General features: G+C 37.5%; 1 protein-coding gene across 7 annotated transcripts in view; it reads left to right on the top strand.

The window, feature by feature from the left end:
- The window catches only part of SEMA3A (semaphorin 3A), a 553,763-nt gene that overhangs the window by 443,766 nt on the left and 87,604 nt on the right, over positions 1–22,393 (top strand). For all 7 annotated transcript variants that reach the window (XM_034964343.3, XM_063606267.1, XM_063606269.1 and 4 more), the window contains one exon: positions 8,713–8,806. In XM_034964343.3, the coding sequence (XP_034820234.1) occupies positions 8,713–8,806 (94 nt within the window). The remainder of the gene's footprint in view (positions 1–8,712; positions 8,807–22,393) is intronic.

Here is a 22,393-nt window from a genome sequence, read left to right as displayed (position 1 = left end):
ACTGTGACATAAGATATTTTGATCATAGTAGAACAGAATAAGTTTACTGTAACAACTATAAACAATGGTTAAGGGAAATTAATAAATCTGTTTCAAGGGCATACTAAGTATTTTGTAGACATTATAACAAGAATTATTCACTTCAACTTTGAGATTTTCTTATCTGCTTATTACAGGAGTCTGAATTTCAGAAGGGTGTAGGAACTTGCCTGAGGCACAGAGCCAATAAAAGGCACAGCCAGAGATAACACCCAGTTCTGCCCGATTTCAACATCCTTAAAGCCCATTATTACATGTAATGGGCATGAATTTTACACTACAAACATGTGTAAGAAGTGTCATTTTATCTCTCTATCCAAAAATCAAATTATATTTATTTCAGATCCTCATCTCACTAGACTGGAAAGGAAATTCAATTTATTCTCTATGGAATTGTGTAAGAATATAGAAGATTTACATGGTAGATTCCCAGAAATTTGGGTAGGAATTACATTAAAAGGAAACATATTATGTATCGGTAAAAGAGGTGACTAACTTAGTATTTATTTACGGGGTTGAACAAAAAGGAGGAAAGGAAAGGGATGCCAGCTTTGAACACATTACCTGACACCATGACGAAGGATAGTTTTTCATCTTCTCTTGAACCGTAACTGACATGCTTAACCTCTCTTCCTATGAGTTCTAATCCTTTACCTTGTAAATCAAATACTGCATGAAATTGGAAGCACTTCTCATCTACCTTGGCACTGTCTGATTAACTTGGACATATGATCCCAGACATAAAGTATCTTATGCTTTGAGGAGATAGCGTGTCTGTCTGTGTCAGTAGTGTAAAATGTCTTATTGAGTACAAGAAAATATAACAATATTCATAACAATAATTTCTACCACACTACCACTTCGTTCTGCTGCTTCTTTTAGTCTGTAATATATAGTCACATATACAAATTTTAATATTTTGTATGAATTGTGACAATAGAGTATAGGTCTTTTATTATGTTTCCTTTTTACTATTTCCTAATTTTTCTTTTTTTTTTTCCAGTTTTTTTTTTTTTTTTTTTTTATACTTTTAGTTTTAGGGTACATGTACACATTGTGCAGGTTAGTTACATATGTATACATGTGCCAAGCTGGTGCACTGCACCCACTAACTCGTCATCTAGCATTAGGTATATCTCCCAATGCTATCCCTCCCCCCTCCCCCCACCCCACAACAGTCCCCAGAGTGTGATATTCCCCTTCCTGTGTACATGTGATCTCATTGTTCAATTCCCACCTATGAGTGAGAATATGCGGTGTATGGTTTTTTGTTCTTGCGATAGTTTACTGAGAATGATGTTTTCCAATTTCATCCATGTCCCTACAAAGGACATGAACTCATCATTTTTTATGGCTGCATAGTATTCCATGGTGTATATGTGCCACATTTTCTTAATCCAGTCTATCATTGTTGGACAATTGGGTTGGTTCCAAGTCTTTGCTATTGTGAATAATGCCGCAATAAACATACGTGTGCATGTGTCTTTATAGCAGCATGATTTACAGTCCTTTGGGTATATACCCAGTAATGGGATGGCTGGGTCAAATGGTATTTCCAGTTCTAGATCCCTGAGGAATAGCCACACTGACTTCCACAATGGTTGAACTAGTTTACAGTCCCACCAACAGTGTAAAAGTGTTCCTATTTCTCCACATGCTCTCCAGCACCTGTTGTTTCCTGACTTTTTAATGATTGCCATTCTAACTGGTGTGAGATGGTATCTTATTGTGGTTTTGATTTGCATTTCTCTGATGACCAGTGATGATGAGCATTTTTTCATGTGTTTTTTGGCTGCATAAATATCTTCTTTTGAGAAGTGTCTGTTCATGTCCTTCGCCCACTTTTTGATGGGGTTGTTTGTTTTTTTCTTGTAAATTTGTTTGAGTTCATTGTAGATTCTGGATATTAGCCCTTTGTCAGATGAGTAGGTTGTGAAAATTTTCTCCCATTTTGTAGGTTGCCTGTTCACTCTGATGGTAGTTTCTTTTGCTGTGCAGAAGCTCTTTAGTTTAATTAGATCCCATTTGTCAATTTTGGCTTTTGTTGCCATGGCTTTTGGTGTTTTAGACATGAAGTCCTTGCCCATGCCTATGTCCTGAATGGTAATGCCTAGGTTTTCTTCTAGGGTTCTTATGGTTTTAGGTGAAACGTTTAAGCCTTTAATCCATCTTGAATTGATTTTTGTATAAGGTGTAAGGAAGGGATCCAGTTTCAGCTTTCTACATATGGCTAGCCAGTTTTCCCAGCACCATTTATTAAATAGGGAATCCTTTCCCGATTGCTTGTTTTTCTCAGGTTTGTCAAAGATCAGATACTTGTAGATAGGCGGCATTATTTCTGAGGGCTCTGTTCTCTTCCATTGATCTATATCTCTGTTTTGGTAGCAGTACCATGCTGTTTTGGTTACTATAGCCTTGTAGTATAGTTTGAAGTCAGGTAGTGTGATGCCTCCAGCTTTGTTCTTTTGGCTTAGGATTGACTTGGCAATGCGGGCTCTTTTTTGGTTCCATATGAACTTTAAAGCAGTTTTTTCCAATTCTGTGAAGAAAGTGATTGGTAGCTTGATGGGGATGGCATTGAATCTGTAAATTACCTTGGGCAGTATGGACATTTTCATGATATTGATTCTTCCTACCCATGAGCATGGAATGTTCTTCCATTTGTTTGTATCCTCTTTTATTTCCGTGAGCAGTGGTTTGTAGTTCTCCTTGAAGAGGTCCTTCACATCCCTTGTAAGTTGGATTCCTAGGTATTTTATTCTCTTTGAAGCAATTGTGAATGGGAGTTCACTCATGATTTGGCTCTCTGTTTGTCTGTTGATGGTGTATAAGAATGCTTGTGATTTTTGTACATTGATTTTGTATCCTGAGACTTTGCTGAAGTTGCTTATCAGCTTAAGGAGATTTTGGGCTGAGACAATGGGGTTTTCTAGATATACGATCATGTCGTCTGCAAACAGGGACAATTTGACTTCCTCTTTTCCTAATTGAATACCCTTTATTTCTTTCTCCTGCCTAATTGCCCTGGCCAGAACTTCCAACACTATGTTGAATAGGAGTGGTGAGAGAGGGCATCCCTGTATTGTGCCAGTCTTCAAAGTGAATGCTTCCAGTTTTTGCCCATTCAGTATGATATTGGATGTGGGTTTGTCATAGATAGCTCTTATTATTTTGAAATACGTCCCATCAATACCTAATTAATTGAGAGTTTTTAGCATGAAGTGTTGTTGAATTTTGTCAAAGGCTTTTTCTGCATCTATTGCGATAATCATGTGGTTTTTGTCTTTGGCTCTGTTTATATGCTGGATTAGATTTATTGATTTACGTATGTTGAACCAGCCTTGCATCCCAGGGATGAAGCCCACTTGATCATGGTGGATAAGCTTTTTGATGTGCTGCTGGACTCAGTTTGCCAGTATTTTATTGAGGATTTTTGCATCAATGTTCATCAAGGGTATTGGTCTAAAATTCTCTTTTTTGATTGTGTCTCTGCCTGGCTTTGGTATCAGGATGATGCTGGCCTCATAAAATGAGTTAGGGAGGATTCCCTTTTTTTCTGTTGATTGGAATAGTTTCAGAAGGAATGCTACCAGTTCCTCCTTGTACCTCTGGTAGAATTCAGCTGTGAATCCATCTGGTCCTGGACTCTTTTTGGTTGGTAAGCTATTGATTATTGCCACAATTTCAGATCCTGTTATTGGTCTATTCAGAGATTCAACTTCTTCCTGGTTTAGTCTTGGGAGAGTGTATGTGTCGAGGAATTTATCCATTGCTTCTAGATTTTCTAGTTTATTTGCGTAGAGGTGTTTGTAGTATTCTCTGATGGTAGTTTGTATTTCTGTGGGATCAGTGGTGATATCCCCTTTATCATTTTTTATTGCGTCTATTAGATTCTTCTCTCTTTTTTCTTTATTAGTCTTGCTAGCGGTCTATCAATTTTGTTGATCCTTTCAAAAAACCAGCTCCTGGATTCATTAATTTTTTATGTTGTGTCTTTGTTCTCGTTGGTTTCAAAGAACATCTTTATTTCTGCCTTCATTTCGTTATGTACCCAGTAGTCATTCAGGAGCAGGTTGTTCAGTTTCCATGTAGTTGAGCGGTTTTGAGTGAGATTCTTAATCCTGAGCTCTAGTTTGATTGCACTGTGGTCTGAGAGATAGTTTGTTATAATTTCTGCTCTTTTACATTTGCTGAGGAGAGCTTTACTTCCAAGTATGTGGTCAATTTTGGAATAGGTGTGGTGTGGTGCTGAAAAATATGTATATTCTGTTGATTTGGGGTGGAGAGATCTGTAGATGTCTATTAGGTCCGCTTGGTGCAGAGCTGAGTTCAATTCCTGGGTATCCTTGTTGACTTTCTGTCTCGTTGATCTGTCTAATGTTGACAGTGGGGTGTTAAAGTCTCCCATTATTAATGTGTGGGAGTCTAAGTCTCTTTGTAGGTCACTCAGGACTTGCTTTATGAATCTGGGTGCTCCTGTATTGGGTGCATATATATTTAGGATAGTTAGCTCTTCTTGTTGAGTTGATCCCTTTACCATTATGTAATGGCCTTCTTTGTCTCTTTTGATCTTTGTTGGTTTAAAGTCTGTTTTATCAGAGACTAGTATTGCCACCCCTGCCTTTTTTTGTTTTCCATTTGCTTGGTAGATCTTCCTCCATCCTTTTATTTTGAGCCTATGTGTGTCTCTGCACGTGAGATGGGTTTCCTGAATACAGCACACTGATGGGTCTTGACTCTTTATCCAATTTGCCAGTCTGTGTCTTTTAATTGGAGCATTTAGTCCATTTACCTTTAAAGTTAATATTGTTATGTGTCAATTTGATCCTGTCATTATGATGTTAGCTGGTTATTTTGCTCGTTAGTTGATGCAGTTTCTTCCTAGTCTTGATGGTCTTTACATTTTGGCCTGATTTTGCAGCGGCTGGTACCGATTTTTCCTTTCCATGTTTAGCGCTTCCTTCAGGAGCTCTTTTAGGGCAGGCCTGGTGGTGACAAAATCTCTCAGCATTTGCTTGTCTGTAAAATATTTTATTTCTCCTTCACTTATGAAGCTTAGTTTGGCTGGATATGAAATTCTGGGTTGAAAATTCTTGTCTTTAAGAATGTTGAATATTGGCCACCACTCTCTTCTGGCTTGTAGGGTTTCTGCCGAGAGATCCGCTGTTAGTCTGATGGGCTTCCCTCTGAGGATAACCCGACCTTTCTCTCTGGCTGCCCTTAACATTTTTTCCTTCATTTCAACTTTGGTGAATTTGACAATTATGTGTCTTGGAGTTGCTCTTCTCGAGGAGTATCTTTGTGGCGTTCTCTGTATTTCCTGAATCTGAACGTTGGGCTGCCTTGCTAGATTGGGGAAGTTCTCCTGGATAATATCCTGCAGAGTGTTTTCCAACTTGGTTCCATTCTCCCCGTCACTTTCAGGTACACCAACCAGACGTAGATTTGGTCTTCTCACATAGTCCCATATTTCTTGGAGGCTTTGCTTGTTTCTTTTTATTCTTTTTTCTCTAAACTTCCCTTCTCGCTTCATTTCATTCATTTCATCTTCCATTGCTGATACCCTTTCTTCCATTTGATCCCATCGGCTCCTGAGGCTTCTGCATTCTTCATGTAGTTCTCGAGCCTTGGTTTTCAGCTGCATCACCTCCTGAAAGCACTTCTCTGTATTGATTATTCTACTTATACATTCTTCTATATTTTTTTCAAAGATTTCAACTTCTTTGCCTTTGGTTTGAATGTCCTCCCGTAGCTCAGAGTAATTTGATCGTCTGAAGCCTTCTTCTCTCAGCTCGTCAAAATCATTCTCCATCCAGCTTTGTTCTGTTGCTGGTGAGGAACTGTGTTCCTTTGGAGGAGGAGAGGCACTCTGCTTTTTAGAGTTTCCAGTTTTTCTGCTCTGTTTTTTCCCCATCTTTGTGGTTTTATCTACTTTTGGTCTTTGATGATGGTGATGTACAGATGGGTTTTTGGTGTGGATGTCCTTTCTGTTTGTTAGTTTTCCTTCTAACAGACAGGACCCTCAGCTGCAGGTCTGTTGGAATACCCTGCCATGTGAGGTGTCAGTGTGCCCCTGCTGGGGGGTGCCTCCCAGTTAGGTTGCTTAGGGGTCAGTGGTCAGGGACCCACTTGAGGAGGCCGTCTGCCCGTTCTCAGATCTCCAGCTGCGTGCTGGGAGAACCACTGCTCTCTTCAAAGCTGTCAGACAGGGACATTTAAGTCTGCAGAGGTTACTGCTGTCTTTTTGTTTGTCTGTGCCCTGCCCCCAGAGGTGGAGCCTACAGAGGCAGGCAGGCCTCCTTGAGCTGTGGTGGGCTCCACCCAGTTGGAGCTTCCCGGCTGCTTTGTTTACCTAATCAAGCTTGGGCAATGGCGGGCGCCCCTCCCCCAGCCTCGCTGCCGCCTTGCAGTTTGATCTCAGACTGCTGTGCTAGCAATCAGCGAGACTCCGTGGGCGGAGGACCCTCCGAGCCAGGTTCGGGATATTATCTCGTGATGCGCCGTTTTTTAAGCCCGCCAGAAAAGCGCAGTATTAGCGTGGGAGTGACCGGATTTTCCAGGTGCCGTCTGTCACCCCTTTCTTTGACTCGGAAAGGGAACTGCCTGACCCCTCGCGCTTCCCGAGTGAGGCAATGCCTCTCCCTGCTTCGGCTCGCGCACGGTGCGTGCACCCACTGGCCTGAACCCACTGTCTCGCACTCCGTAGTGAGGTGAACCCGGTACCTGAGATGGAAATGCAGAAATCACCGTCTTCTGCGTCGCTCAGGCTGGGAGCTGTGGACCGGAGCTGTTCCTATTCGGCCATCTTGGCTCCTCCTATTTCCTAATTTGTCCTCAAAATACACATATATCTGGGTATTTCTTTAATGATTCTTCTAAGTTTTTGAATAGAATATGTCATTTCATAAAATTTTAATATTTAAATGCCTATGATAAATTCGTATTTGTGAAAAAGTTTGTAATTTAGTGATTTATATAAACGTCTCAATGTAATATTTTTTTGACACTATGTTAGGAAAGTTGAAAATAATGGCAACAACCTGTGTTAATTTCCATATTATTTTGCTATACTGGTAATACTAACATAATTAATAGAATATAAATAAATAGCATTTTTAAAATTTTGCTGCTTTTAAAATGTTTTAAATAAATTATTAAACCCTCCAAATTAACTTGTGAGGTTAAATATCCTTACATGTGCTGACATTTTAGGACCAGAAGCTCAGAGATATGAAACAGTGACCAGAAAACCAGAGCTAAGCCTGGTGCCTGGCTCATTGCGTTTTCCAGTATAACTTAGTACAATTCTGTGAAAGCCCATAAATCATTTCACAGTATAGATTTTAGAACTAACCTAAAGAAATATCATTGGTACAGGACAGCTAATTGCCAAATACAGAATAAATGCAAAGAAAGAAGAATAGAATTGGTAATTCTCATTCACAGTAATAAAAACAGAACACTTGGAATTTCTTCCTTTTTTTTAACTTTTGTCCCTAATTCAAATGAGTTTTAAGAGTAATAATTTGAAACCCTGCCATTAGTTCCATCAGAAATATTAAATGTTAAACAAAATGATCCTTACTGATCATAAAATGGACACCATTTAATATACCAAGATGGTAGAAAATACTTTTATGTGAATTGTAGAGAAATTCCCAAAAAATAAAAAGCTATTTTATTTCAGTCTGTGGACAACTTAATGTACTACTGGAAAAAGCATACATATTCTTATCTAATTAATTCCCAGGGCACTTGGTTCTTAAAAGAATGCTCAGAAATGTCCTCAGATTTACTCCACTGTCACATATAGAGTGCAGTAGGTAGACACATTCTGACAACAGGGTCTCAAGTGTGAATTAGTTATCTCCTTATCAAGATTTTTGATGTCATGCTTTCCTGCACATATTCTACCTTGAGACATGTGTATATTTTTTATAGGTAGTCAAAAGTTCATTCCTGTTTCTGAGTACTTAGGGACCCAACAGAGCAGGCTTTCCCGTGGTAATAATGTGCTTGTTATTCCAGTGACACCACCTCCAGGCACACTGCTCTCCTAACCTGGGATATTTCCCTCTTAGAGAAGTGAATGAGGCATTTCAGGCACTTCACCTGCTGCTGTAACTTAAAAATACACAAGAAGCACGTAGCCACCAAAGATGTGCAAAGGACATAGTGGGGAAAATAAATTTGATGGCTATTTAACATGTCTTCTGGAAATTACATACTGACAAGATTGTGTAATTTATTCTAGACAACTAACGTAGTGAATTGCTATTTTTCTTTTCTACAAAGGAAGGAAATGAGTCATTTTATTTAAGTTTAACATTCTTTCCTCAAAAGCCATTATGATAGATTTTAACATACCTGTGTGATAAAATAATCACTCTCCTCTTACCATGACACATCCTGTTCTTTATAGTTCATTTACACATTATTGTTTGCAACGTGCTAACTGCTACTAAATATCATTAAGCTAAGTAGATATTTGGCTAGTATTACCTATTTTCAATACACTTGATTTATTTTGCCATCTCAAAAATTTGAACAAATAAAAATTAACTCTTGTGTTGGACATGAATACTTGACATCTCTCTGATTAACTGATGTGTTGAAAACACTCATTTTTATATATAAAGGAAACCCTTTTCTCTTTCTTTTTTAAATCCACAGGACAATATTTTTAAGCTGGAGAACTCACATTTTGAAAACGGCCGTGGGAAGAGTCCATATGACCCTAAGCTGCTGACAGCATCCCTTTTAATAGGTGCGTAGTCAACAATCAATTAAATAGTGAGTTTTCTATAGATAACAAACAGGTTGCATGTTCTTTTTTATCTACCAAGATTTTCCATTATGAAATAATAATTGTTTTAGAAGGACATTAGTTGTGATATATTCAAATGTTTGAAAATGAAGAAACACTAAATGCTATTTTGCTTATTGCACCAACTAGTCTGATTCTCTTTAATGGAAATGGAATAGGATCTTAAAATGGCCTCTCAATTACTATGCAGCCCCACTTGGTACAGTTGGCAGAGACCCATTGTGTTACCTTGTGCTGGCTCATCCTAATATCATATTACATATACAGGCTAAGGGAAGTTACATTCTGTATTCACCTTTTATGAAATTAGCTCTTCTGTTTTGGAAAATCTAACAAAATATTTGATGTGACGTCCTCTACCTTTTTCTGTAACCATCGTCTTTTCTAGCTTTCTCCTTTTTTCATTTAGCATTGCTGATAAGTGGGGAATGCTTATAGTTCAAAATAATAGAAGTAGATACAAATAAGATAAAACTTTTGTCTGTATTGAAAAATAAAGAATTTTTTCCAGACTCTTAACTACCTCTGGACTGGAGTTAACTAAATACATAAACAAAAAGTGGCAAATCATGAAGCAATTTTTAAATTTTTTATTTTCTCTTTCTTTTATCATTTTTTCCTTTCTTTTTTATTTTTTAAATTTTGAGCATACCAACAACCTAAAACATAAAAAAACTCTGGGTCATGATTCTGTTCTTGAACTTATTTTTCTACATAATTGTGTAGAAATTATGTACCTTTTTGTTTTCCTTTTCTATACAATATGCAAAAGAATTATTTAATAGCACAACAAAATGAAACTTTTCAAATCTAAAATTTCTAATTAAATTTTAAATAATAAATCTTGATTAAGAAATTAAATTTAGGTTATCTGATGTGTCATAAGTTTATAAAGTTTTCCATGTTTCTCTTCTTATAATTTTTTCCTACTCAGAAAAATAAACTCTAGTCATATTGACTGCCATATTAACCATGAAGATATATATTTTTTCTGTATTTTCTAGTGTTTTCTTTTATCACCATGTTTCACTGATCCTTATTCTATTAAGAAGAAATCCATTGTGGCATCAATTATCTCCTCTGTTGCTTTTCAAATGTGGACACTTTTAGTCTATTTCATGCATTTATGCAGCATTTTAACAAAAGTTTAAGACCTGAAGGAAGGCAGCATACCTAGCACACTTACAATTTTCCTATTTACGGTTGGTCTAGTGATTATTTGTTGATGGCTTCCTCAAAAATACATGCTGAAATTTGAACGTTGTTTTAAACAAAGGGTAGGAGTCATATTTTGTATAAACTTACAGCTTATAGTTATTTAAATTGCACACTGAAAAAAGGATAGGTATTCTTTAAAAAGCAGTATGCTAAAGTGTGCCCAAAGCAGCTTTACTTCATGGTATGTTTCTCAGTAGGGACTTGCTTGATTATTTATTTTAATATTCTGCTGAGAAAGAATGATGACAAGTAGGTATTACCTAGTTCATATGGTATGCAACCACCCAAAGTCCACAAAGAAAACGAAACTCCACAGTTTTAGTTTTATATTTGAATATCTTTGAAAAAGCTATATAGGTTTATGAAAAGGCAGAGAGAATGAGCAAAGTTCAGTGAGTCAGGAAGAGGACGTGGCTAGAAAGAACAATAGGTGTTTCAGAAAAAGAACTTTCAGATGGAAGTGCAGACCTAACCTATCCAATATGGTAAAATAATTTAGTAATTTTCAGAGGTATGTAGCGCTTATTGACAAGACCAAATAAATTAACTTCTGAATTCATTGAATAGCAAGATACAGAAAAAGAAACAGGCCATATTATACCTGGCAAAATCCTTCAAAATACCTGAAACGCCATTTTAATTCAAGAGCTGAAACTCTCTGTGTTGAAGTTATTTGCTTTCTTTATAACTGTGCTATAAATTCTTCCTCTTATGGTACATTTAGTTCCCCTTGTTGGGTTTTCGTTGGCATTTTCTCTCATACTGCTCTAAAAAGAATGCTCACTAGTTTAATGGAGCTTTTTAACATAAATATTTTCTACAGCACTTCCCAAACTCTTTTACATACAAGGGTAACAGCTGTCTCAGAAATATACAGGTTGTACTTTGTATATCAGAAAATGGCCATTGGGAAAACCTATATTCCCAAAAGCTTTTGGATACACCTTCCTCATTGGTACAAATAAGATAGAAATTTTAAGGTGGTTCTAGGCTTCTTCCTTCCCCGATACTGGGAAATAAAATTTCAGGTTGGGCTCAAACCATCTGTAAACTGGCTAGATGGATCTTGGCAGCAAATATTTTTTATACCACCAATCCCACTAGGAAAGAAGTAGTTTCAAACAGTAGTAAACTTTAAAACCAGTTGACAGCTTAAAATTTTTAGTTTACAAAAACTAGCAAGGTTTAATATGACTTCTTCCCAAAATGCCATGGGTTTTTAAGCTGAGGACTGTTGAGAATATGGATTCTCTCTTGAGCAATGCAAAGCTACTGAATGAAGTCCCCAAATCCAAGAACATGTCCTAAGTTTTTCAAACCAAAATAGTAAAGTTAATTTTGCAATCTCCTTTAAAAGTGATCATTTTGTCAAGATGAATTTGCTCCAGTCTTTATTTATTTATTTATTTATTTTTCTTGCTCTGTCGCCCAGGCTGGAGTGCAGTGGCATCTCAGCTAACTGCAACCTCTGTCTCCCGGGTTCAAGCAATTCTCCTGCCTCAGCCTCCTGAGTAGCTTAGACTACAGGCATGTGCCACCAGGCCCGGCTAAGTTTTGTATTTTTACGAGAGACAAGGTTTCACCATGTTGGTCAGTCTGGTCTCGAACTCCTGACCTCGTGATCCACCCACCTCAGCCTCCCAAAGTGCTGGGATTACAGGTGTGAGCCACAGCGCCTGGCCTTATTTTTTTTACTCTTTCTTATTTCATCCACCTGCAAATTTTTCTTATGAATTTGTTTTAAAAAATCTTTTATTAAAGATAGCAATTACTCACCTGCTAATAATAAATGCCAGGTGTGAACATAGCACAAGGATAAGCCTCAGTATTTTCCAACACTAATTAAGTACTATCTCACATTTTCATGATGTGAAAGAACAGTCAACTTGAGAGCAATTTTATTTTTTCATTGAAATCTTTTCCAGGCAATGCAGCACTAATAATTTAGAAATATTCCATCCCTAAGAGGTATTATTGAGACCTATTTCAAAGGTCTGAGACTTTTAGTTAAGGTTATATCCTCAAGTCAAAATGCTGTCTTGTCTCAGGAAAGAGCATAATTTGACATTACAAAATGCTCTCACTTGATACTAGAGCAAATAAGGAACTCTCTAAGTTAATTAGATACAATTGAAACAATTATTTGAAGCTCTCTGAGCCTCAGTTTCCTTGTACCTGAAATGGTATGGCAGTATTACTTTCACTAGTGTGTTGTGAGAAATAAGACAATGTAATAGCATACTATTATTTTCGGTGCTTGTGTAATTCTGGAATATATGCAAAGATAAAATAAGCAAACTTGCAGCAGTAGTTGCCTGTAGAAAGGCTGGGAGGGAGATTTGGTACCTTATAAATTTTACATTTTCAATTTTATACCATGTAGACATATAAGCTGTTGAAAAATTTTAATTTTAAAAGAACAACATAATTAACGAAGCCAAAATATTTATTGATATAGAGAAGGTGCTCAATAAATATAATAGTGTAAAATTTTTCTTACATCCATGGATTTCATCCGTGCTCTGTGTGTATGTGTGTGTGTGTGTTTCTGTGTGTGTGATAGAGGGGGTATTTTCTTTTCTTTTTCCCCCTTCTGTTTCTAATTTCTTTGGTACTCTGTGAGTGGAATTTACTTAAGGTGTTAACAACATAATGGCTTGGTGTTTAAGTTTGTTTGATATTTTGCTCACATTCATGTCACACTTTTCACCTGTGTTAGTAATGCTGCAATTTCATCAGGAAATGTGGTTTTGTTTCCACCTTCTGTTTCTCCTCACCACACCCTTCTTAGGAATTGTAATCCAATACATTCACTGATCTAAGCCACATTTTTACTTCATTTTGAGTTTTGAGCAGAAAGTCTAGAATATATATGAACTTTTGTTTTTAATACATACTTCTCAGGCAACTAAGCCATAATAGAAATGCAGTTCACAAAACTGTTTTTGTTCATCTCAGTAAAGTATGCTCTCCTGTGAGAGAGTTAAGAAAGCTTCCAGTTAAGAAAGAATGGTCGTATCCTCAAATAGTAACTTTTGTATTTGCCAGTTTCTGGATGATAGTTTATATTTGTCAGCACAAATTTGTCTTAGTTCAATATATTATTTTTGAAATGTTAAACTGCCCATGTGGTATTTTTTTAGAGAGGCTTAAAGATCTTGTAGGGTTTAGTATTCACAACCACCTTTTAATGTAGACAATAATTTCTAGATATATGATTCTACCATCAATTTAATAAAATTGGACAAATGTTTATTTCTTTCACAATTGGCTTAGTATATGTGAACAGCTCTAATGTATGTATCTCAATTATAATGTCATTTGAATAATTGCAGAATAACATTTAACTAATATACTACTTCAGATTTTCAAAAAGACTTATATTAGGATCAGAAAATTGTCAAATTAACACTATGCTTAAGAATCAACATATAATCTGGGGAGGAGCCAAGATGGCCGAATAGGAACAGCTCCGATCTACAGCTCCGAGCGTGAGCGACGCAGAAGATGGGTGATTTCCGCATTTCCATCTGAGGTACCGGGTTCATCTCACTAGGGAGTGCCAGACAGTGGGCGCAGGTCAGTGGGTGCACGCACCATGCGCAAGCCGAAGCAGGGCAAGGCATTGCCTCACTTGGGAAGTGCAAGGGATCAGGGAGTTCACTTTCCGAGTCAAAGAAAGGGGTGACAGATGGCACCTGGAAAATCGGGTCACTCCCACCCGAATACTGCCCTTTTCCGACGGGCTTAAAAAACGGCACACCAGGAGACTATATCCCACACCTGGCTTGGAGGGTCCTACGCCCACGGAGTCTCGCTGATTGCTAGCACAGCAGTCTGAGATCAAACTGCAAGGCAGCAGCGAGGCTGGGGGAGGGGCGCCCGCCATTGCCCAGGCTTGCTTAGGTAAACAAAGCAGCCAGGAAGCTCCAACTGGGTGGAGCCCACAACAGCTCAAGGAGGCCTGCCTGCCTCTGTAGGCTCCACCTCTGGGGGCAGGGCACAGACAAACAAAAAGACAGCAGTAACCACTGCAGACTTAAATGTCCCTGTCTGACAGCTTTGAAGAGAGCAGTGGTTCTCCCAGCACGCAGCTGGAGATCTGAGAATGGGCAGACTGCCTCCTCAAGTGGGTCCCTGAGCCCTGACCCCCGAGCATCCTAACTGGGAGGCATCCCCCAGCAGGGGCAGACTGACACCTCACACGGCCGGGTACTCCAACAGACCTGCAGCTGAGGGTCCTGTCTGTTAGAAGGAAAACTAACAAACAGAAAGGACATCCACACCAAAAACCCATCTGTACATCACCATCATCAAAGACCAAAAGTAGATGAAACCACAAAGATGGGGAAAAAACAGAGCAGAAAAACTGGAAACTCTAAAAAGCAGAGCGCCTCTCCTCCTCCAAAGGAACGCAGTTCCTCACCAGCAACGGAACAAAGCTGGATGGAGAATGACTTTGACGAGCTGAGAGAAGAAGGCTTCAGACGACCAAAATTACTCTGAGCTACGGGAGGACATTCAAACCAAAGGCAAAGAAGTTGAAAACTTTGAAAAAAATATAGAAGAATGTATAACTAGAATAACCAATACAGAGAAGTGCTTAAAGGAGCTGATGGAGCTGAAAACCAAGGCTTGAGAACTACGTGAAGAATGCAGAAGCCTCAGGAGCGGATGCAATCAACTGGAAGAAAGGGTATCAGCAATGGAAGATGAAATGAAGCGAGAAGGGAAGTTTAGAGAAAAAAGAATAAAAAGAAACGAGCAAAGCCTCCAAGAAATATGGGACTATGTGAGAAGACCAAATCTACGTCTGATTGGTGTACCTGAAAGTGACGGGGAGAATGGAACTAAGTTGGAAAACACTCTGCAGGATATTATCCAGGAGAACTTCCCCAATCTAGCAAGGCAGGCCAACATTCAGATTCAGGAAATACAGAGAACGCCACAAAGATACTCCTCGAGAAGAGCAACTCCAAGACACATAATTGTCAGATTCACCAAAGTTGAAATGAAGGAAAAAATGTTAAGGGCAGACAGAGAGAAAGGTCGGGTTACACTCAAAGGGAAGCCCATCAGACTAACAGCTGATATCTTGGCAGAAACTCTACAAGCCAGAAGAGAGTGGTGGCCAATATTCAACATTCTTAAAGAAAAGAATTTTCAACCCAGAATTTCATATCCAGCCAAACTAAGCTTCATAAGTGAAGGAGAAATAAAATACTTTACAGACAAGCAAATGCTGAGAGATTTTGTCACCACCAGGCCTGCCCTAAAAGAGCTCCTGAAGGAAGCGCTAAACATGGAAAGGAAAAACCGGTACCAGCCGCTGCAAAATCATGCCAAAATGTAAGGACCATCGAGACTAGGAAGAAACTGCATCAATTAACGAGCAAAATAACCAGCTAACATCATAATGACCGGATCAAATTCACCCATAACAATATTAACTTTAAATGTAAATGGACTAAATGCTCCAATTAAAAGACACAGACTGGCAAATTGGATAAAGAGTCAAGACCCATCAGTGTGCTGTACTCAGGAAACCCATCTCACGTGCAGAGACACACATAGGCTCAAAATAAAAGGATGGAGGAACATCTACCAAGCAAATGGAAAACAAAAAAAGGCAGGGGTTGCCATCCTGGTCTCTGATAAAACAGACTTTAAACCAACAAAGATCAAAAGAGACAAAGAAGGCCATTACATAATGGTAAAGGGATCAATTCAACAAGAAGAGCTAACTATCCTAAATATATATGCACCCAATACAGGAGCACCCAGATTCATAAAGCAAGTCCTGAGTGACCTACAAAGAGACTTAGACTCCCACACATTAATAATGGGAGACTTTAACACCCCACTGTCAACATTAGACAGATCTACGAGATCTGTCTACAGAAAGTCAACAAGGATACCCAGGAATTGAACTCAGCTCTGCACCAAGCGGACCTAATAGACATCTACAGAACTCTCCACCCCAAATCAACAGAATATACATTTTTTTCAGCACCACACCACACCTATTCAAAATTGACCACATACTTGGAAGTAAAGCTCTCCTCAGCAAATGTAAAAGAACAGAAATTATAACAAACTATCTCTCAGACCACAATGCAATCAAACTAGAACTCAGGATTAAGAATCTCACTCAAAACCACTCAACTACATGAAAACTGAACAACCTGCTCCTGAATGACTACTGGGTACATAACGAAATGAAGGCAGACATAAAGATGTTCTTTGAAACCAACGAGAACAAAGATACAACATAGCAGAATCTCTGGGACACATTCAAAGCAGTGTGTAGAGGGAAATTTATAGCACTAAATGCCCACAAGAGAAAGCAGGAAAGATCCAAAATTGACACCCTAACATCACAATTAAAAGAACTAGAAAAGCAAGAGCAAACACATTCAAAAGCTAGCAGAAGGCAAGAACTAACTAAAATCAGAGCAGAACTGAAGGAAATAGAGACACAAAAAACGCTTCAAAAAGTTAATGAATCCAGGAGCTGGTTTTTTGAAAGGATCAACAAAATTGATAGACCGCTAGCAAGACTAATAAAGAAAAAAAGAGAGAAGAATCAAATAGACGCAATAAAAAATGATAAAGGGGATATCACCACCGATCCCACAGAAATACAAACTACCATCAGAGAATACTACAAACACCTCTACAAAAATAAACTAGAAAATCCAGAAGCAATGGATAAATTCCTCGACACATACACTCTCCCAAGACTAAACCAGGAAGAAGCTGAATCTCTGAATAGACCAATAACAGGAGCTGAAATTGTGGCAACAATCAATAGCTTACCAACCGAAAAGAGTCCAGGACCAGATGGATTCACAGCCGAATTCTACCAGAGGTACAAGGAGGAACTGGTAGCATTCCTTCTGAAACTATTCCAATCAATAGAAAAAGAGGGAATCCTCCCTAACTCATTTTATGAGGCCAGCATCATCCTGATACCAAAGCCAGGCAGAGACACAACAAAAAAAGAGAATTTTAGACCAATATCCTTGATGAACATTGATGCAAAAATCCTCAATAAAATACTGGCAAAGTGAATCCAGCAGCACATCAAAAAGCTTATCCACCATGATCAAGTGGGCTTCATCCCTGGGATGCAAGCCTGGTTCAATATACGCAAATCAATAAATGTAATCCAGCATATAAACAGAGCCAAAGACAAAAACCACATGATTATCTCAAAAGATGCAGAAAAGGCCTTTGACAAAATTCAAGAACCCTTCACACTCAAAACTCTCAATAAATTAGGTATTGATGGGATGTATTTCAAAATAATATGAGCTATCTATGACAAACCCACATCCAATATCATACTGAATGGGCAAAAACTGGAAGCATTCCCTTTGAAGACTGGCACAATACAGGGATGCCCTCTCTCACCACTCCTATTCAACATAGTGTTGGAAGTTCTGGCCAGGGCAATTAGGCAGGAGAAAGAAATAAAGGGTATTCAATTAGGAAAAGAGGAAGTCAAATTGTCCCTGTTTGCAGACGACATGATCGTATATCTAGAAAACCCCATTGTCTCAGCCCAAAATCTCCTTAAGCTGATAAGCAACTTCAGCAAAGTCTCAGGATACAAAATCAATGTACAAAAATCACAAGCATTCTTATACACCATCAACAGACAAACAGAGAGCCAAATCATGAGTGAACTCCCATTCACAATTGCTTCAAAGAGAATAAAATACCTAGGAATCCAACTTACAAGGGATGTGAAGGACCTCTTCAAGGAGAACTACAAACCACTGCTCAAGGAAATAAAAGAGGATACAAACAAATGGAAGAACATTCCATGCTCATGGGTAGGAAGAATCAATATCGTGAAAATGTCCATACTGCCCAAGGTAATTTACAGATTCAATGCTGTCCCCATCAAGCTACCAATCACTTTCTTCACAGAATTGGAAAAAACTGCTTTAAAGTTCATATGGAACCAAAAAAGAGCCCACATCGCCAAGTCAATCCTAAGCCAAAAGAACAAAGCTGGAGGCATCACACTACCTGACTTCAAACTATGCTACAAGGCTACAGTAACCAAAACAGCATGGTACTGGTACCAAAACAGAGACATAGATCAATGGAAGAGAACAGAGCCCTCAGAAATAATGACGCATATCTACAAGTATCTGATCTTTGACAAACCTGAGAAAAACAAGCAATGGGGAAAGGATTCCCTATTTAATAAATGATGCTGGGAAAACTGGCTAGCCATATGTAGAAAGCTGAAACTGGATCCCTTCCTTACACCTTATACAAAAATCAATTCAAGATGGATTAAAGACTTAAACGTTAGACCTAAAACCATAAAAACCCTAGAAGAAAACCTAGGCATTACCATTCAGGACATAGGCATGGGCAAGGACTTCATGTCTAAAACACCAAAAGCAATGGCAACAAAAGCCAAAATTGACAAATGGGATCTAATTAAACTAAAGAGCTTCTGCACAGCAAAAGAAACTACCATCAGAGTGAACAGGCAACCTACAAAATGGGAGAAAATTTTCGCAACCTACTCATCTGACATAGGGCTAATATCCAGAATCTACAATGAACTCAAACAAATTTACAAGAGAAAAACAAACAACCCCATCAAAAAGTGGGCGAAGGACATGAACAGACACTTCTCAAAAGAAGACATTTATGCAGCCAAAAAACACGTGAAAAAATGCTCATCATCACTGGCCATCAGAGAAATGCAAATCAAAACCACAATGAGATACCATCTCACACCAGTTAGAATGGCAATCATTAAAAAGTCAGGAAACAACAGGTGCTGGAGAGCATGTGGAGAAATAGGAACACTTTTACACTGTTGGTGGGACTCTAAACTAGTTCAACCATTGTGGAAGTCAGTGTGGCAATTCCTCAGGGATCTAGAACTAGAAATACCATTTGACCCAGCCATCCCATTACTGGGCATATACCCAAAGGACAATAAATCATGCTGCTATAAAGACACATGCACACATATGTTTATTGCGGCATTATTCACAATAGCAAAGACTTGGAACCAACCCAAATGTCCAACAATGATAGACTGGATTAAGAAAATGTGGCACATATACACCACGGAATACTATGCAGCCATAAAAAATGATGAGTTCACGTCCTTTGTAGGGACATGGATGAAATTGGAAAACATCATTCTCAGTAAACTATCGCAAGAACAAAAAACCAAACACCGCATATTCTCACTCATAGGTGGGAATTGAACAATGAGATCACATGGACACAGGAAGGGGAACATCACACTCTGGGGACTGTTGTGGGGTGGGGAGAGGGGGTAGGGATAGCATTGGGGGATATACCTAATGCTAGATGATGAGTTAATGGGTGCAGCACACCAGCATGGCACATGTACACATATGTAACTAACCTGCACATTGTGCACATGTACCCTAAAACTTAAAGTATAATAATAATAAAAAAAATGAAAAAAAAAGAATCAACATATAATTTGATAACTTCATAAGTGGCCTAGAAACCATAAAGGAAGTTTGCTGAATAGGCATTTTTAAAAAATATATCTATTCTCCAAAATAAGCCAACTGAGGTACTGTAAATTTCTTATAGTCAGATATCTTTAGTTTATTTCACAAAGCCACAGAATGTAAATGTTCAAGTTTATTAAATGGCATATACTCTGGGTTGATATTACATTTCTACTTAATGAGAAATAAGAGAAGGTAGAATATACTACTGCCTGTGTTTTTGGGCAAAACAACAAAGATGTCATACCTTATCTAGAGCAATCATCATTATTAAGACTCCCCATAGAACTCTCACCAGGAAATCTGATCTAAGGCCCAGTGCAACTAAATAGTTACTGACATTAAGCATGGACAAGATGGGAATGTGCCCTTCATGGCCACTTAATCATCTGGTACCCTCCAGTTCAATAAAATCATCTAACTCTTGCCAAAAATAATATTCATGTGGGAGGTAATTTCCTATAGCTGGAGGCAACTGGTGCCTAAACTGCATACTTATTTTGGTTTATAAGTCACATGTTTAATTCTCCTTTAGTCATAAATGGAGTAGCTCTTTTACTGAATACCTTTTCTACTTTCTCTGAAGGACCTTCTTACCTTTTGTGAAAAGAGAAATAAAATAATATTTCTGCCTTTACATTAATTTGCATTGATTTTTGTCTTTCTAATATGAGGTTGGATAAAAAATGTTATAAAACAACCAAATGCAAGAGAGAGACAAACACCTTTTCTATCCAAGTAATAGTTTTTAGTTGTTGATTTTACTATTTCAACTGCCTCTTGAATAGACTTTAAATATAATAAACATCATAATTATGGATTTTCTTACCCTAAAGAAAGCTAAATGACAAGAATGATTGATTAATTACATTATGTACTCTAATATTTCCTATTAAACCTCCTGTTGACATGGTCTGACTAAATCCTGATATTAAATTTTTCAGTTTTCATTTTTTAAATTACTCTATTTTTAGATTTTAACTGTGGTTTAGAGGCAAAGAGGTTCAACCAGTAATTTAATTTTTTCGATTTTTTTAAGGAAAGAAGACACAAGGTATCTTCTCGCAGGTGTTCCATCATGAAAATGTTTGAAATTTGCATGATGTTTTGACAATACACTTTTAACTGAGACCCTCTTATTCACTCAGACCAATAACAAACTCTTCACCTGATGTTTAAAAATACATCATCTATTTGCTAATATTTTGGGAAAAAATTAGATATTACCCTTAATAAAAATGTCATGGTGCTTGAATATTGGTTAATATTAAGGAGACAATAGGCATTTATGTATTTCAAAGTGGCTTTGAAATTGATACATAGATTATCATAACATTTTTGCATTTTCAGAAAAGGGCTATTTCTAAAAATAAAGGCATATTTTAGTGAGAGCAAGTCAGATTTACACTTGATATTTAAGTAAGTGAAGAAAGTATAAAGTGCTTTTGAATCCCAAAGACACCATGCTGTGACAATTTAGGATGACATACAAGAACAATTCACTTACTAATAATTTATACTCAATATATTATCTAAGCATCTTTTTTATTTATCTTGAGTCACAACAATCCAAAATGAAAGATCAAATTTTTAAACTCAGTTTTCAAGATAAGATTCATGTCTATGGATGTTTAGAGTAATAACATGTTTATGTTGCTCAGTGATTTTCTCTGTGTCACTGTTCTCCACTGTTCCGGAGGGTCTCCAAAGTCAAGTCTATTCAGACATATAAGCGAGACAAAGGTTCTACCAAAGGAATTGCTTTGGTGTGGGCCACTATGAATATAAATTTTACATTGCAAAGCCCTTATTTGCAAGTAAGAATTAGGTACGTGAACATATGGTAATGTTACACAAATGCTTCTTATAATTTATCTTTGCCCTCTTTATTATCTGCATATTTTCCAAATCAACAAATAAACATTAACATATTCGATCAACAAGATAATATTAAGATATACTGTAGTTGTCATGGATTATTCGAAGGAAAATGTATAACCTTTGTTGTTTTGTTTTCAAATAATTCACTGTATGTAGAAAGGCAATTACATGTTTTCTGGAAGAGATAATACAAGGTCCTTTCTGTTTCCAAGAAAGAAAGAGTAATTTTTACAAACTTTAGTTTGTTGAAAGGTGGTATGGTTTAGTGTAAAAGGCTTGGGATTAAACAGACCTGAGTTTGAACCTTCACCTTGACTTGCCATTAGCTGAGCAACCTTGAATTTCTTGAACTGTAAAATAAGGATAACATTATTTACATTATGAGATTGTTAATAGAACTAAATGAGATAACTTGAAAGTGTCAAGCCAGTGCCGACTGCCTGACAAACACAGAGTGAAATTCAGTAAATATTAACTTCTCTTTTACCCCCTTCTTGTCTTTTCCCTTCTATTCTTTACCGTCTGGATATGATTCCTCCATTATTAAACTCTGACCTAGAGTTAATTCAATTTAAGTAGCAATGAGTCAAAAAGTGATGGAATCTTGCATTGGAGTGATTATGATCTGGGTTTGTCAAAATTCCTTCTTCTTAAAACACATTTCTGCTATATATGAGGCCATGTGGTTGACTTATTTTGGGACTGGTTGATAGCTTATAACAAATAAAAACACTTCTCCCACTAGATATATTAAAAAATAAAAAGCAAGAAAAAAATTCTGGCAAGAAAAATATTAGTTATTTCTAAATCATAGCAAAATCTCATTAATTCAGATCCTACTGAGAAAGAAGTGTATAAAAGATTTAATTGCCATTAGAATAAAAGCTATGAATAAGAT

Source organism: Pan paniscus, chromosome 6 (assembly GCF_029289425.2).
Source record: "Pan paniscus chromosome 6, NHGRI_mPanPan1-v2.0_pri, whole genome shotgun sequence".
Lineage (NCBI taxonomy): Eukaryota > Metazoa > Chordata > Mammalia > Primates > Hominidae > Pan > Pan paniscus.
Note: the sequence above shows the minus strand (reverse complement) of the source record. Positions and strands in the feature narration are given on the sequence as shown.